This window comes from Dendrobium catenatum, unplaced genomic scaffold (assembly GCF_001605985.2).
Source record: "Dendrobium catenatum unplaced genomic scaffold, ASM160598v2 original_scaffold_4717, whole genome shotgun sequence".
Taxonomy (NCBI): domain Eukaryota; kingdom Viridiplantae; phylum Streptophyta; class Magnoliopsida; order Asparagales; family Orchidaceae; genus Dendrobium; species Dendrobium catenatum.
The window spans coordinates 367,205-385,885 of record NW_021323178.1 but is presented as its reverse complement, the minus strand read 5'-3'; the positions used below and the strand labels follow the sequence as shown (position 1 = coordinate 385,885).

The 18,681-nt window shown below is 36.6% G+C and overlaps 1 protein-coding gene across 1 annotated transcript in view; it reads right to left on the bottom strand.

Annotated features, from left to right (window-relative positions):
• LOC110093246 (stromal processing peptidase, chloroplastic) overlaps positions 1-18,681 on the bottom strand; it is a 111,942-nt gene that overhangs the window by 24,259 nt on the left and 69,002 nt on the right. Inside the window, exon 18 of the mRNA XM_028691536.1 lies at positions 2,567-2,690. Within this exon, the coding sequence (XP_028547369.1) occupies positions 2,567-2,690 (124 nt within the window). The remainder of the gene's footprint in view (positions 1-2,566; positions 2,691-18,681) is intronic.

The following is an 18,681-nucleotide window of genomic DNA, read 5'->3' as shown; positions in this document are numbered from 1 at the left end:
TCTCCGTAACCTCCCGTTCCTCGAAGGTGAGGTGCTCCCCAAGTGTCCCGATCCTCCCTCCGACGTTGGTAACCGAATTCTTCGTCATAATCTCCTCTTCCCCTTTCAAAATCAGCACCTCGACGCTGAAATTCAGCACCTCGACGCTGATACTCTTCTCTCCTTTCTCCAAAATCTGCACTACCTTCATATTCCCCCCGCCTGCCTCCAAAATCAACATCTCGACCCTGAAAATCAGCACCTCGACGGTCATTTCCCATGCTCATCTCCTCTCTAGAGAGTGGCTCTAAATGTGGCATATCGTCGTCCCTTTCAAGAATCTCCACCTCCGGATTGGGTTTGGATTTCCTCCTACTCCATGGCCGTCAGTAGTCTCTCTCACTTCCGATGTCTCCGGATTGGTCTTCATCTCCAATAGTTTCTTCATCATTTCTTCCATAGCCGCGAACCTCCCTTTCAACCTGTCATTGTTGGTGGAGATTTCCAGGAACTTTCCCTCCAGATCTGTCTTCAGTTGTCCGAACTCGCCTTCTAATATTTCCACCTTCTAATATTTTAACCCAAACCAGTAAATATACAGCAGCCAACTGCTGTCCACAGCAGCAAAACAACAGGACTTCGATGACAAAGCAGCAGGAAATAGGGAAAAACAGGAGAAAAACACAAGATATTACTTGTATTTCAATAGAAATCAAAGAAAGCAGCAAATATACAATATGTTCTTCAATCCGAGAGGAAGAACAACTCTCCACGATCTCCGGCAAAGCCAAGAGCCCAAAGCAAACCCTAGATCTCAAAGAGAAAACTCAAATTCAAGATGAGGAGCTAATTCCCCCCAAACTCCTAATTATACAAAATTAATCATAAAGGACAATCATAAACTTCCTAAAACAGCCTTTCACGTTCAAAATTTCCCTCCTAAACTCCCCCTCTCAAGCCTACATGGATTCACGGCAGAGCCGTTTCCGCCCAAGCTCCGTCTCGCGTAGACGCGGACCGGTCCCTGCTGGACCGGTCCAACCGGCCCATCCTGGGCTGGTCTAACACCAACCCACCAACCAAATTTGAAAACCCTAATTACCATTGTACATATATATATATCAATAAATTCAAAGCAAGTTAATTATGTCATTCTTATAGTAAGAAATAAATAAATAAATTCAACGCAAGCCTAACCCAAAATCACCCAAATGCATATTTCTTAGGTATCTACAAAATTAAAAAGATTACAGGTGTTGTTTGCTGATAGCAAGGTTGTTCTACAACTTCGGATGTCACATTCTTTGGGAATCAAGTATACTATCTTAATCCTTCAATCCAACGAGAAAACTATGTTATAAGAGAACCCTATCAAAAGTGATGAGCCTTCTAGCTATAGAATTTAAGATCAAAGCTTGTGTCGCCTCAAACACTTAGCAAGAAAGGACTCATTTGAGAAATGGTATTTTCATTTGCTAATTGAGTATGCTCTACAGCTACTAAAACTAGGGATGCTTGGTTGCAAATTGGCTCACAAACCTATGAATCTAATAGCAAATACATAAGCAAAGAAGGGGGTCTTGATGAAAAAGAAAAATATCAGAGATTGATTGAGAAGCTCATTTACCTCACTCACACAGTGCATGATATTAATTTCTTTGAGAGCATGGTGAGTTATGTCATGAACAGTTCTGCGCAAGAACACTTGGGGTTTGTATATCGAATTGTGCAATACTTGAAAAGAAATCCTTCACAGGGATAATACTTCAAGAACACTTCCATCAGAGAAGTTAAAATATTTATTGATGCTGATTAGATTGGATCAATAACAAATCAAAGTTTATCAACATAGTTTTGTACTAATGTGTAGGAAAAGTAAGTTACTTTGCGAGGCAATAAAAATTAGTAGCTAGAAGCAACCCAAAAGCTAAATTGATATCTATAGCCCATGGCAAGCGGAGGAATGTAGCCAAGTAACTTTTTTTTTTGGAGAGATGTAGCTAAGTTACTTGGGGTACTAGGAATGTCAACAACAAAATCTAAGTTCTTATGTGATAACATAACTACCATAAGCATCGTAAAAATTAGTGTTCATCATAACATAAGAAAACATCTTAAGATCGATCATCATTTATTCAAAGAGAAGCTGGAGGAGTGACTCATAAACTCCTATACACACCTAAAAATCTTCAAACAAAAAATACTCGTACAAAGACACTATCACATGCCAACTTTAAAATTTTAAAGTTCAAGTTGGTAATGATTTATATCTACAACCTAACTTGAGAGGGTATATGAATATTCGCCCATCTCCCTTCCACATATGGAAATAACAAGATAAATATTCCAAGATTCGAAAGTATTTGTGTTGAGAATAAATATTTTGAACAAATAGTTCAACTCTCTTTCCATTTATTTGTTTCATGATTTTCTATATGGATTTTAGGTAGTTCTTTGGTCATGATTAAGAGATAATTTTGATCCTTTAGCTATAAACTGAATCTGAACTAATGTATCCAAAAGTAGAAAAAAATGAAAAAAAAAAAATTTCCTCTTCAAAATCAACATGATATATACTGTGTATCACCTTCACTTGGTGCACTATTGATTAAATCAAAGAGGTCTTTGCCTTCAGCAGAGAAACCCCAACGATTTGGAGCTGGACCAGCAATGTATGCACATGCTCTTTCATCAGTGTCCTTTAGATATACCTGTAAAGGAATAAGTTTTGTAATGTTAGAGAGTAATGCAAGACGAACAACATGATAGAAATTAGTAGACGTACGTGATTAAAAAAATAACAACTACAAAGAATAAGTTATGAAGCAATAAATAAGTTATGAATTAATGTACTTTTTTGTAGATGTTAGTTAATATTTTTTTGGAAATGAGCATATCCGTGAAAAGGTTGGAGTAGCTCCAGTGACATATAAGATTAGAGAGAGTCACCTTAGATGAATTGGTCACATAAAATGGCGGCCCTTCCGATGACCCGGTTAGGAGAGTAGATGTATTAGATTTGACCTACATTAAGAAAGGTGGAGGTAGACTTAAAAAAACTTTGTTAGAAAATATTTAAAATAACCTGTTAGACTGGTCCCTAGTGGACCGGTCCAACTACAACCGATCCCTAGTGGACCGATCATGGTTTACTCTAGGAAGGGGCAGCGACAAACAGAGAGGGAGAGGAGTGGGGTCCACTAAGAGTTCAAATTCAAACTGGAGGGAAAGGAGGGGGCGGCAAGAACTGAATAGTAATTGTGGCTTGATTAATTAATTGTATGCTTTAAGTAGGAGGAGGGAATTAGGGTTAGGGTTATGCTTTGATTTGGGGTTCTTTTGTTCTCTTGAAGTTTCTTTGGCGTCTTGGGCTCTACACTCATCGTCTAGAGATTGGGAGAGAATCACCCTCCTCTCGAATTGAGGATCAATTGTATCTTGTTTTGTGTTTGTTTGTTTTTTTTCCTTTGAATCCACTATTACAATCGATCGTTTGGGATTGATTCCATCAAGATTATCGCATTATTCCCGCTGCTTTTATCATATATTGCTAGGGCTGCTTGCGAACTCAAACATTTCCTCTTGGATTACTTACGAACTCAAGTATTTCTTATCAAATAGGTATCAGAGCATTATCTTGGGACCATCGGCGGCTGAAATTTTGAAATTTCATCCGAAAGAAGATCTTCTCGTGATTCTTGGGAAAAAATGTAAAATCTGAAAACTGTCGATCGAATGCGTTGCACGCATTTCGATGCTCCGCAACGAATTTAGGTGAAATTTCAAAGTCGTTGAAATTCGACGAAATAAAATTTATTAAATTCTACACGAAATTTCAATCGAAACGGTATAAAGAACGTATACCAAAATTCGTTCAGTTTGAGAATTAAAAATCGCCGAAAATTGTTTAAGAAACTTTTTACCCTTTGTACCCGTTTTGCCCTCATGAGCCCTTAAGGAATTTTTTGTTTGTGAGGGTACATGCGTCTTTTGGTTAGCCCTCTCCGTCTTATAGGCAAAACACTTCTTAGGGACCGAAATATTTCGATCCCTCTTGTTTTTCTCTCGGCCAAACGAAGAACCGGGCGGTAGAGGAGGAGGGAGCGTCCGCTTATCCAAAATCCAGCGGCGGCGGCGAGTTTTTCGGCGGCAGTTTAGAGGGTGCATCAAAGGGAAGGCTTGGGGAAGATAAAAGGTAAGTTTAAACTTGAAAATCTTGTTCTCTACCCTTAGATTTTCATGAATCGAATTTTTAGGGTTTTGTTTTTGTTGGGGTTTTCTTTAGAAAAGTGTTAGGGCTTGGTTATGCCTATGTTTCTAAGTCATCAACATGAAGTTTGCTTAAAGAAAACTTAGGTTCCAAAACTAGGGTTTCTTTTAAACATGAGAATTTGTTTAAGAATGATGTTAGGAAGAGTGCAGAAACATAATTACCTTGAAATTCAAAATTTTCCTTAATTAAATTAGGGCTTTTCCTAATTGTGCATTTCAAAGCTTGCATGTTAACTAATAAACTTGTTACTAAGGGTTATGGGAGATCTCTAATTAAGAGAAATTGCACTTTTTTTAAAAAAAATAATATTTTTCCTAATATTTTTATGAATTAATCCGAAAATTTAATGTCCTAAACTTAGAATTAGGAAAGGGGGATGTTTTATTATGCAAACTTAATGATATTAGTGAAGCATTAAGTTTCCAAAATTTGATTTTTAGGTAAAACTGAAAATTTCATTTAAATTCTATTTTATTGAAGGAAGGGATGTGATAAACTATGAGTTTATAATAAGATAATTACCAATTAGGATCTATGTTTTACTTTAGAAATAAGACTCATGCTTTATGTAATGAACATGCTTATGAGTTAGATAAGTGCTTTAAAGTATGGATATGAGAATGAGTATTAGTGAGCTTAAGGGAAGTGATTAGCTATGGCTTGAGAAGAGTTAATGAGGTATAGTGAATTGAATTGACATAAGAGGCTTATGTTGTGATTTTTCTCTTAGGTTTTGAAAAGAGGAATTAAGGAGAGGTTGGTGAAGTGAAGACTTTCAAAAGGCAATTGAAGTATGAATCTCTTACTCTACATATTCATGTTCATTTATGTTTTTATTGTTCCTTTATATTTTTATTCTTTAGTTAATTTGATACATAGCAAATGCATATGAAATGTCTTTATTATTTGATAGAAATGTAGAAATACTTTTATAAATCAATGCATAGTTGATGTTTAAAATTCTAAGCATTTCATGAAAGTTTTTCCTGTACTTACTTCATGCTTAAGGCATATGGTCGTTATGAAATGAAAATGCTACATTACATATCTATGTTTCTATGGAAAGAATATGTAAATGATTATGCATGTTGAAGGCGGAGTACCAATATGGTGCGAAAGCACAAATATGACTCTTATGAGCAATACGGAACAATATGGCCCTTTGAGGCAAAAAATGAAAGAAAATGAATGGCCAAAAAGATGTTTGTGTACCTGATCAGTACACTCCTAGTACTCCGGTACTGTTGTATAAGATAGAGCATGAGTAAGCATATGACATACATAAGTTCTGACATACATAAGACACACGGCATACATAAAGCATATGACATAAGGCATCTGACATACATAAGACATATGAACTATCATATCACATTTAGCTTATGCATAAAAACTAGCATGTGTAGCAAAACAATCAAGACTTTTCACTTCTATCATACATGTAAATATTCTTTTATTAAAGGCATGTGAATATGTTAGGATTAGTGTTTCCTATTGAGCGTTAGCTCACTCCCTCGTGTTGGGATACTTTTTAGGAAAACCTGCTGCAAAGAGTGGCTGACCACCCTTGGTTCACCTACAGTCGTAGAGGACCGGCTGACAGATTTTTCTTATGTTTTTCTTAGTTTTAGTTTACACCTTTTTGGGTGGTTTGGCATGAATGATAAGTTTTGTAACCACCTTTGTACATGTGAATCTTCTCTTGAAGTGATATGAAATTATATGAAATATTTTGTATATTTGGAAAAAATTTAGAGGCGCTTTTATTTCCTTTTGGAAGTCTTTTAGATTCTTAAATACATGTTTTAAGAAAGGTTTATATTCTGAACATCCGATTCCGTTCCCGCCTCGTCTATACGAGCTCATCAGGCCGGGTCGTGACAAGAAATATGGGCAAAAAGAATGTTGAAGTTTTGGAAGGAGAAATTAGGCAACTTAAATTAAATTTGGAGGAAAATTTTTCTAATTTTCAAAATCAGATTTCATCCAATAATGAAAGGATGGAAGAGAAGTTCGCCATGATGGAAGAGATGTTGAAGAAATTATTAGAAGTGAAGACCAATCTGGTGACATCGGAAGTAAGGGAAACCATCGACGGTCATGGAAGAGGTGGAAACCCTAACATGTTTAGGGGAAGGAAAAAATTCGGAAATGGAGACATTAGGGGTGAAGACGGAATGTCACCTGTAGAACCACTTTCTAGGCAGGAGATGAGTCTGGTTTCGAAAGAAATGCTGCTAATTTTGTAGGGAGAATGGAGGATTCCAACTGTAGGGGTGTTGAATTTGAAAGAAGAAGAGGGGAGTTTGATGAAGATGTTGGGTATGATTGTCGGAGGGAAGATCGTGACAACTGGGGAGCACCTCCTCTTCGCAGAATAGGAAGTTATGGAGGATTTAGGGACAACAAGGTTAACCCGAAGGTGAGAAAGCTGAAGATGTCCATCGTTGAGGGCGAGGATGACCATCGATGGATCTACAAGGTGGAACAATATTTCACTGTCATCGGGTTGACAGAGGAAGAGAAGCTGATAATGGCAGGATTGTGTTTGGAGGGGAAGGCACTAGTGTGGTACCAATGGCGTGGCATGAGGCAACCCATCAGGAGCTGGATGGAGTTTAGAGAGTGCTTACTAGAGCATTTCTGAACCGGTAGGAGAGGAGACTTCTATGAGCAATTCTTTGTCTTGACACAGGAGGGGATTGTGGCAAATTACCATGACAGGTTAAAGTACTTGCCAAGCAGATTATATCAGCTCTCTGAGATAGTACTAGAGGGGAACTTTATGAATGGGCTTAAACAATAGATACGGTCAGCGATTAGGGTGATGAGGCAAAGAGACTTGGGGGAAGTCATGGAGCTAGCACAGTTGGTGGAGGATCAGAAGCAGCTGGAGAGAGGGGCTAGGGGGAGCAACTCAGGGGGATCGTACAGGATGGGCACCAGCTTCTTAGCTTCCAAGGGGCCAGTGTAAGGGTGTCTGAAAGAAGTGTCCAAGGAGAGATCTAGAGGAGGAAATGGGGAAAACTTCAAAAGGCTGAGTGAGAAGGAGATACTTGAGAAGAAAGCAAAGGTGTTGTGTTTTAGATATGATGAGAAGTACATGTCGAGGCATAGGTGCAAGGACCGAACTCTTCAGGTTCTCACTGTCTGCGATGACGAGGAAGCTGAAGAGGAAGGTGGGAGTGGCTTAGAGATGGAGGAAGAGGAGAAGTTGCATATGGATGTAGCATAACACTCACAAATCTCAGTAGTAGTATTCACAACGAATCACACCATGAAATTGAAGGGAAAGATAGTTGATAAGGAGGTGGTAGTGTTGATAGATAGTGGGGCAACCCACAATTTTATCTCCACCCAGATTGTTGATCTGCTAGGGTGAAATTAGTAGATATAGAAGGCTATGGGATGATGATAGACACAAGAAAAGTGGAAATGGGTATAGGAGTTTGTAGGAGAGTGGTATTGACCATACAAGGGACACATGTGTGGGAGGATTTTCTTCCCTTAGAGTTGTAGCATAGATTCAACCCTTTTAACTCACCTAGCCAACAAACTATAATCTTCATTGTTAGTCATAATTCATGTAGTATCAAGAATGAGCTTAAACGTCAATGCCCGGTCTTTTGGTCAATTGCTACTTACTTTCAATTCAAACTAACCGTCAAGGTTGTTATCTATTCGAGCCAACCCAAGGCGTCATGAATTGTCTTCTTTTTTTTCATCACCAGGAGGTCTTAGTGAGTAGAGTAATCATCAACTCCAATCTTCACAAAAGGCTCCTATTGAACTCAGTCGTCATTTCAAGCTTTTCTTTTTGTCAATAGCATCAATCTACATTGACCACACCTTTTAGAAAGTTGGATCCAAATCTGTCTATAGATTAACCTGAGTTTACTAACAAGCTGCCCTGGTGAGCTAGGATATGTGAGAGAGTAAAGGAAAATCTATAGAATACCAAAGGAACTAAGAGTATCAAAATTGGAAGAATATCCACTGCATGAGTCTAAAGTTAAACATAAAGTCTAAAACTATTCATAATCACCTCTTATTTAAAGGATATTGAGGGCTACAGGAATAACAATATATAGAAAAATTAAAAACGTATAATGCTATATAGATCACCCACACAATTCTATATATAGATCACCCATACTACAAATAATCCTAAACATGCGTCATCCCCTGATTAGTAGAGGGAGAGCAGATGTTGCAGAGTTCTACCTATCTCTAGGCGAGCCCTATAGTGTGGGTGAGCTTGATAGTGCTGAGTAGGAGTGGGAAGGTGATGCTATCAAATATTTCTGAAATTTTATTTTCATTGAACAATAGTATGTTTTATGTTCTTTTTTTTTCATCTATCTAATGATGGGGAAGCATCTAATGAACATGGAAGGTTGTGCATGGGGCTTGGTAGACCTTTGGTTTGCTAGCTCGATTGGTCCTTGGCCGCTGCTAGTTCACGGGTTGGCTGTTTTGGGGCATATGGTGATGGTTGGAGTTGAGCTCATTCTCTCAAGTTGCTTGAGCTGGAGTTTTGTAGCTCATTAATGTTCTAAAGGTAAGCCCATTAAGTTGGATTCAATTTTGGAGTGGACTTGTCCCTTCTCCTTTCCCTTTTTTTTGTCTCTTGGAAAACCATGGCTTATTATTTTGTGCTGGCTGAATTTCGTGCCTTGGCTACTGATTCCGAGCATTATTTCCTTGGTACCCACGTTGGTTGTTGGTGTTCCGAGCTGGGGTTTTTCCTGTTGCTTTTGGTGCCTCGGTTCCGTGCGATTCCTTTGGTTCCCGTGGTTGCTCCTTCGGTTCCTGAGCTGGGCTATTTTCCGTGAAAAGCAAAAGGGGAAATTCCATAATTTGATGCTTGGGTTCTTGTGGAAATTAATTAAAGTGATTGTTGATATTCTTCTATCTTGCCTATAAATATAAGAAGTTTTTGTGAAGAAGGGAGTTGATTATTGTGAGCAAATTTTCTATTAACCTGCGAGTTATTGGAAAAGCTTGCGAGCTTGTTCCATTCTTCTTCTCATCCCCTCTGGAAATCTTGCAAGCTCTTTCCACCCTTCGTCTTGGCTTCTAGCCTCTTTCGTCTCTCCGCAAGTTCCACTCCATCTGTATCCTTCTTCTTGAGCTTTGGTGGTGATTGTTGGTTGATTTGGAAGCATCTCTTGGAAGAATTGGACGATCTTGCAGTGGTGGACCATCAGTTTGCAAGCTCTATGCACTTATTATTTAACCTATAATCCGATGCATGTGAGGAACCCGCTCTGACGGTTGTCTGAAGATAGCATTGTTTTTTTTTTCTTTGTTTCTTAAAAAGTCTCTTCGCGTTTTCTTGTTGGATTTTGAGTGTTTTAGTTGACTACTATTTTAATAGAATCTGGTTTGAGTTCTATCCATTATTCTCTTTGTGTCAGTTTTCTTGCACTTGTGCTTACATCAACTTGCTATCAGAGCAAGTTCGTTTTTTTTGGGTTTGTATGAGTCTTTCTCTTTTGTGTTTAACAAATGGTTAATGAACAAGGAGATTGACAATAAATGATGCAACAATTGAATAATTTGCAACAACAAATTAACACAGTAGCTGAAGTAATTGCTAATCTAAATGTCAATTAAGCTTATGTTAATCCTAGTGTTTTATCTTCTGAAAGTGAGGAGGAATAATCTAAAAATCAAAATAGACGACAAAGAAATTGGGATTACAGAATTAAAATCAATGTCCATAATTTTGAAGGAAAATTACAACCTGAACAATTCATTGAATGGGTAGTGAAAATAGACCAATTTTTTGAATAAAAAAAAATCCGGATAATTGAAAAGTTAAATTTACAAGTTTAAAATTAACGGGACATACATTAACTTGGTGGAAAAACTTACAAAACAATAGATTAAGGCGAGGCAAAGAAAAAATTCAAACTTGGGATAGAATGAAAGAAAAGATGAAAAGAAAATTTCTGCCGTCTGATCATTCAAGAACTATTTTTCAGAAGTTTAACAATTTGCGTCAAGGTAATCAAACTGCGAAAAAATACACTGAAAACTTTTATAAATTGCAAGCTAGAAATGATTTGGATGAGTCTGAAGAGAAAACTGTAACAAAATATCTCAATGGGTTAAAATGGACAATTCAGGATCAACTAAACTTACATCATGTTGTTAAGTTAGATGAAGCTTATCGCATGTCCTTGAAAATTGAAAAACAACATTTGCGGGAAAGCAACAAAATAACTGAAACATATAAGCGGAGACAAACTAGTGGAACTAAAACTCAAACTTCTGCGGGAACTTCGAGTATAAAGGTTAAAGTTGTTAAAGGTCAAAATCAGGAAAAGAGTAAAGAGGTAGCAGGAACTAAACCTACTGAACAATCTAAACTAATTGGGTCTTATTAAAAGTGTGGTCTATATGGTCATTTGTCAACTACTTGTAGAAAGAATAATCCTCCACGTAATAATTTCATAGAAGATGAAAAAGAAATAGAAGAAGAGGAAGAGAATGAAACAAAATCTGAAAATGAAGTTGAATTAGAGAAATTTAATTTGGAGGGTGATGAAGGAGAACCGTTGCTAGTAATTCGACGAATTTTAACTGCTCAAATTGAAAAGAAAGATAAATGGCTTAGAAGAAACATCTTTAGAATTACCTGCACTGTTGAAGGGAAAGTTTGTACCTTACTAATTGATAGTGGAAGTTCAGGAAACTTTGTGTCACAACATATGGTAAAGAAGCTTAAACTGAAAAAAAAAACCTCTTGTTAAGTCATACAAAATATCTTGGTTCAAAGAGCAAAGCGAGGTTACTATAACCAAACAATGCACTATGAAGTTAACTATTGGAGGAACTTATAAAGAACAAATAGTCTGTGATGTTGTACCTCTTGAAGTCTGTCATATCCTTTTGGGTCATCCATGGCAGTATGATCATAAAACCATCCACAATGGGGAAAAGAACACCTATACTTTGATTAAAGATAACAAGGAGTTCACTCTTTTTCCACAAAGAAACATTCCTGACCCGGTAACAAAGAACAAAAAGCCTGCAAAGTCTTCCACCTCTGAATTACTTCTAAATACAAATGAATTAACAAAGTCTGATGTGATATATTTGTTGCTTGGAAAAGAGTCTGATTTAACCTTTGAAATTCCTAAAGAAATACGATAATTGCTTGATGAATTTTCTGATTTAATATTTGATGAATTACCAGCTGGTTTACCTCCAATGAGAGACATTCAACATCATATTGATTTAATTCTTGGAGGTACATTGCCTAATCGTTCACATTACAAGATGAGTCCAAATGAACATCAAGAACTTTCTAAACAAGTGTCTGAACTGTTGGAAAAAACTTTAATCCAGGAAAGTCTAAGTCCTTGTGCTGTGCCTGCTTTACTTACTCCTAAAAAAAATGGAACTTGGAGAATATGTGTAGATAGCCGAGCCATAAATAAAATAACCATCAAATACCGATTTCCAATTCCTAGGTTAGATGACATGCTTGATATGCTAAGTGGTGCCAAGGCTTTCTCTAAAATTGATTTAAAAAGTGGGTATCATCAGATAAGAATTAGACCTGTGGATGAATGGAAAACTGCTTTTAAAACCAAAGAGGGCTTCTATGAATGGCTTGTTATGCCTTTTGGTTTGTCTAATGCTCCGAGTACTTTTATGCAAACTATGAATCATATTTTGCGACCTTTTATTGGAAAGTTTGTGGTTGTATATTTTAATGATATTCTGATTTATAGCTTTCGCCCATCTGAACATTTATTTCATGTCAAGCAAATTCTGAAACTTTGAGGGAACAAAAACTGTATATCAATTTGAAGAAGTGTTCTTTTATGACTTCAAGTTTGACATTCTTGGATTACATTGTGTCTGCTAAAGGAATCAAAGTGTATCCTGTAAAAATTGAGGCAATAAAGAGCTGGCATGTTCCTAAAAATATCAGTGAGGTAAGAGGTTTTCATGGGTTAGCATCTTTTTATCGTCGATTCGTTAAAAACTTCAGTATTGTAATCACTCCTATCACTGATTGTTTAAAAAAAGGAACTTTTAAATGGACCCCTGAGGCTGAACTACTTTTTAACTAAGCAAACTAAAAATGAGCCAAACTCCAATTCTTAGCATGCCAAATTTTGAAAAAGTTTTTGAAGTTGATTGTGATGCTTCACATGTTGGTATTGGTGCTGTTTTGAGTCAGGAAGGAAAGCCTATTGCATATTTTAGTGAAAAGTTAAATGATGTTCGATCTCGATATTCTACATATGACTTAGAATTTTATGTCATTGTTCTAGCTTTGAAATTCTGGAGATGCTATTTGATTCAACGAGAATTTATTTTAAATACTGATCACGAGGCTTTACGATTTTTGGGTTCACAAAAAAATCTGAATAAAAGACATGCCAAATGGGTTTCTTTTTTGCAAGAATACTCTTTTCATATCAAACATAAAACTGGGGTTTTAAATAAGGTTGCTGATGCTTTAAGTCGAAGATCTCACTAGTCGATAACTATTTTTCTGACAGTTACTTATTTTGATTTTTTGAAAGATACTTATGAGAATGATTATGATTTTAAAAATATTTGGGCTTCTTGTCTTGCTTCTGTAACTGATCCTTCTGCTCAGTTTGTTATTAATCAAGGTTTTTTGTTTAAGGGAACTAGACTTTGCATATCTAAGAGTTCTTTAAGAGAACAACTTGTGAAAGAATTGCATAGTGGAGGTTTGGGAGGACATTTTGGGCAAGAGAAAACAATTGCTTTAGTTGAAGAAAAATATTTCTGGCCTCACATGAGAAAAGACATTGCTAAATTGGTTAAACAATGTAAGGTATGTCAGGCTTTTAAAGGAACAACACAAAATTCTGGTTTGTATTCTCCTCTGCCTATTCCAAACAAACCTTGGGAGGATATTTCTATGGATTTCATTTTGGGTTTGCGAGTTACTTCTCGAAAATTTAACTCTGTTTTTGTGGTTGTTGATCGATTAGCAAAATGGCGCATTTTATTCCCTGTAAGAAAACTTCTGATGCTTCTTACATTGCTGATTTATTTTTCAAAGAAATTATTCGTCTGCATGATATTCCTCGTACTTTTACTTCTGATCGAGACACTAGGTTTTTAAGTCATTTTTGGAGAACTCTGTGGGCAAAACTTGGAACTACTCTTCAATTTAGTAGTGCCTATCATCCTCAAACTAACGGACAAACTGAAGTAGTGAATAGAAGCTTGGGAAATTTGTTAAGATGCCTTGCTGGAGAAAAACTATCTCAATGGGATTTAGTGTTGCCTCAGGCTGAGTTTGCTTATAATAATTCTGTTAATCGTTCCACTGGCAAAACTCCATTTGAAATTATTTATGGGCAACCCATTCCACACATTTTGGATAGAAACTCCTTGTTCTTACCCAAAAAAACTAGTGCTGAAGCTTTTGAAATATTTGACCACATAAAAACTGTCCAAAAACAAGTCTTTGAAAAACTCAAAAAAGTTACTGCTAAGTATAAGTCTAGGGCTGATAAACATCGAAAAGAAGTGAATTTCAATGTGGGTGACTTAGTTATAGCTTACTTTCATCGCCAACGATTTCCTGTTAGTACTTTTAAAAAGTTAAGCAGAAAGAAATTTGACCCTTTTCGTGTGCTTCGAAAATTAGGTACTAATGCCAATTTGCTAGATCTACCAATTACTATTGGCACTTCTCCTGTTTTTAATGTTTCTGACCTATCTTTGTATGAAAGAAATTCTGATGATTCTGTAGACATTGAAACTTTGCCACTCTCTACTCCTTCCGCAAAGTCTGAAGATCAAATTGAAGATGTTGTTGATGTGAAATTCATTAAAACAAGACATGGAGAACACAAGAAGTTTTTGGTCAAATGAAGCAAACGACCATTGACTGATTGCACCTGGATTGATGCTGCTGATCTAAAAAAGAGAAATTTGGAACTTTATGAAAGAGCTGCTGATACGTTCGCCGGGGGAGAATTGATGCTATCAAATATTTCTGTAATTTTATTTTTATTGAACAATAGTATGTTTTATGTTCTTTTTTTTAGCTATCTAATGATGGAAAAGCATCCAATGAACATGGTAGGTTGTGCATGGGGCTTGGTAGACCTTTGGTTTGCTGGCTCGATTGGTCCATGGCTGCTGCTGGTTCACGGGTTGGCTGTTTTGGGGCATATGCAGATGGTTGGAGTTGAGCTCATTCTCTTAAGTTGCTTGAGCTGAAGTTTTGTAGCTCATTAATGTTCTAAAGGTAAGCTCATTAAGTTGAATTCAATTTTGGAGTAGACTTGTCCCTTCTACTTTCCCTTTCTTCTTGTCTGTTGGAAAACCGTGGCTTATTATTTTGTGCGGTGTTCCAAGCTGGGAGTTTTCCCGTGGCTTTTGATGCCTCGGTTCCGTGTGGTTCCTTTGGTTCCCGTGGTTGCTCCTTCGGTTCCTGAGCTGGGTTGTTTTCCGTGAAAAGCAAATGGGGAAATTCCATAATTTGATGCTTGGGTTCTTGTGGAAATTAATTAAAGTGGTTGTTGATATTCTTCTATCTTGCCTATAAATATAAGAAGTTTTTGTGAAGAAGGGAGTTGATTATTGTGAGCAAATTTGCTATTAACCTGCGGGTTATTGGAAAAGCTTGCGAGCTTGTTCCATTCTTCTTCTCATCCCCTCTGGAAATCTTGCGAGCTCTTTCCACCCTTCGTCTTGGCTTCTAACCTCTTTCGTCTCTCCGCAAGTTCCACTCCATCTGTATCCTTCTTATTGAGCTTTGATGGTGATTGTTGGTTGATTTAGAAGCATCTCTTGGAAGAATTGGACGATCTTGCAGTGGTGGACCATCGGATTGCTAGCCTTATGCACTTATCTTATTTAAGCTACAATTTGATGCATGTGAGGAACCAGCTCTGACGGTTGTCTGAAGATAGCATTGTTTTTTTTTTTCTTTGTTTCTTAAAAAGTCTCTTCGTGTTTTCTTGTTGGATTTTGAGTGTTTTAGTTGACTACTTCTATTTTAATAGAATCTAGTTTGAGTTCTATCCATTGTTCTCTTTGTGTCAGTTTTCTTGCACTTGTGCTTACATCAGAAAGCTTGCAAGTGAGTTCCAAGGAGGGATTGCTTGAATGCTCCAAAAGCGACAAGTGGTTTGCGCTAAGCTTGGATCGCCTAGGTGAGAAGGCGAGTGATCCATGATTATGGACAAGACATGCTTAGTGATCGGCCAATCACAGTAGATAACCTTTCAAGCTACTAAAACTCCAGAACTATAATATAATATAAGGCTTCCTTATTGCACTTGTGGTGTTTGAGAGGCATTTCTACTTGCACTTTGAGTTAGAGAAAGTGTGGAGTACCTTCTATCTAACTTAATTAACCTAGGAGATTAAGAATGTTTAGTAAACATTGAGTTGAACTAATTAAGCTTTTTAACCAAGGATGACTATCAATGTTAAGGAACAAAGCTTAGGCCCAATGATGCTATTCCAGTATAGAGTAGGCTTACTAATAATTTCTCATATTAAGCTTGGTGTCAGGCAGCATAGGTATCCTATTCCTTAGAATTGCAACATTTCGGCATTATAGATTTACTAAAATACTTGTACCACTCTACAACAACATCAAGCCTTTAGCCCACTACGTGAGATCGGCTATATGAATCATTTTTCTACATTATATTCTATTAAGAATAATATTCACATTTAAATCAAATAAAGAAATATCATTTCTAACATTTTCTAATTAAGTCTTTTTAAGTCTATCTCTACGTTTCTTAACATAAGCCAAATATAATGCATCTACTCTCCTAACCGGATTATCAGAAGGCCGTCATTTTATGTGACAAAACAATCTAAGGAGACTCTCTCTATTATCTTCCACTGGAGCTACTCCAACCTTTTCACGTATATGCTTGTTTCATATCCTGTCTCTAAGAGTAAAGCCACTCATCCAACTGAGCATTCTCATCTCTGCAACACTTATATTATGATTTTCTTTTAATGCCTAACATTCTGCACCATAAAGTATTGCAAGTCTCAGAGCCATCTTATAGAGTTTTCGCTTAATTTTGAGAGAAACTTTTTTATCACACAATAAGCCCGATGCATTCCTCCACTTCAACCATCTAACTTGAATTCTACTAATAATAACCTTATCTATTTCACCATCACTTTGAACACTAGACCCAAGATATCTAAAATATGTACTCTTATCAATGACTTGATCGTCCAAAATTACAATCCACCAGTAAATTTATTACTACTAAAATTACACTCCTAATATTTGATTTTAGATCTACTTAAATAAAAAACTTTAGACTCTAAAGTTGACCTCCATAATTCAAGTTTACCTTCAACTCCCTCTCTAGTCTTATCAACAAGAAGAATATCAACAACAAAAGCATACACCAGGGTACAACCTCTTGCAAATGTCTAGTGAAAACATCCATGACTAAAGCAAAAATATATGGGCTTAAGGCTAATCCTTGTACCACTCTAAGAATTTTTTTATTGATAACTTGGATGTCGTTGGTCAGGGCAGAGAGCCCTCGGCTATGTTGTGCCATCAGAGGTAAGTTCTAAGACCAGGGAGCCTTTACTACTAAATGGGCTGCATGGTTCAAATAATCATATTATATAAGGATTATTACAGTTCTATGCTTTATTGGCTATAGCCTTGAAAGATAACGATAATTAATCTCTTCCATTCATGTTGCTTTATTGGCTTTAGCCTTGAAAGATAACAATTATTAATCCCTTCCATAATTCCATTCATATATTGCAATGATGCTTAAGTTTTTATGTTTTCAATTACAAGTTTTTTTTTCTTCAATGAGCTATATGTTTTAAAAGCAATCTTGTGGAGACATTTCATATATTTGCCTATTCCATCAGTTAAGCATCCTTGATGTATCCTTGTTAACTTATGTTTTTAACAATTTTCATTCACATGTTACAATGATAATATATTTTGCATGATAATATTTGTGTCTTATGCTGCTTGCAATATGTTCCACATGCTCAGTGGCTCTAGATGGAATTTATAAATTATAACTGGACAGTTCAATATGGCATGGCTATGTTAAATTCCTACATAAAGATCATAACAGATGAAAGGTAAGAACTTTTTTTTTTTTTTTTAGATGAAAGGTAAGAACTTGAATGAGTGGTTATAATGCAAACCTCACAAGCTCTTCGGAGGGATGTGGCGTGTGCGTGAGACAAACATCCAAATGAATGATAGAATTTGTGGCCAATTGCATGGGCAGGAAGCAACCAACGATAGATGGAAGAGAAAATGGGAATGTGTTGGAATTGTTGTTGTTACTGATTGTATCAAATATATGAGTTGTAATTAGTTACAAGAAGATTGATTTCAAGAATGTTGTTACATTCAATAATAAAAAAGATAACTAATTGATTGAAAGTTTAAATACAACATTCTTTAGCTGAACAGGGAAGCTAAGATGATTTTTCTGTTATGGTTTCCTCTCTTCTTCGTCTTCCTAATTCCACCAGTTTCAGTTCTAGAGTTCGAGCAAGCTTCAAATCACTTTGATATGCTCCAGATCGGGCAGGTCCTATCAGGTTATTTTTCTAGACCATTTCACTGCTAAAATTTTGGAATGTTTTCCTCATTATAACATATTCACCTTTTAGTTGGGCACACAGAAGTTGCAAGTATAAATCTTCAACACAAAACGCTGAAATGCCGCATTCAACTTTAGACAATGTTGCCCTCCTAGAGCATCTCGATAGTTTATTTTGGTAGATATTCACTCAAGCTGTGATTAAATGCTTAGTTCATATCAAACATCTATTTATTGATCTACAAAAACAATGAATGCATGTGCGACCTGCAAAATTAGTTTTCAGTTCATTAAGAGTATGTTTAATATCTTAGTGTTTTTCTTGAAGCACGTCCTTCATAAAAAAGTGAAAAGCTCTTGAAGTGCTTTCCTTTGCTCAGAAATGCTAGATGGCATAGAAAGCCTCTTTCAATTTGGCTTCTTTGGGCTGGGAGGGTGGGGGAAGGCAGAAGAGACTAGCTCAACCAGTTAGGCTGATACTTTCTTATCACGAATCCTCTACCAAGCTTATATCTTGATGCAGGCAAACTAGAAAGAAAGAGCCAAAAGAGGAGAACATTAGGACTAGTAGAACAAAACTCAATTCGAACTAGAATGCTGAAATCCAAACAAACACCAAGACAAACAAAAGTTAAACAAACGAAACAAAATTAAAACTAAAAAACACTATCCTCAGAACAACCGGCAAGGCGTTTTCTCACATGCAACGAAAAGTAGGCAAAATAAGATAAGTGCTTAAGGGCTTGCAAACCAAAGATCCACCACAGCTACAAGGTCCAACGTCCACCAAAACTCCTCCGGCAAATGTCACCAAATCAGCCAACAAACACCTTCCAATAG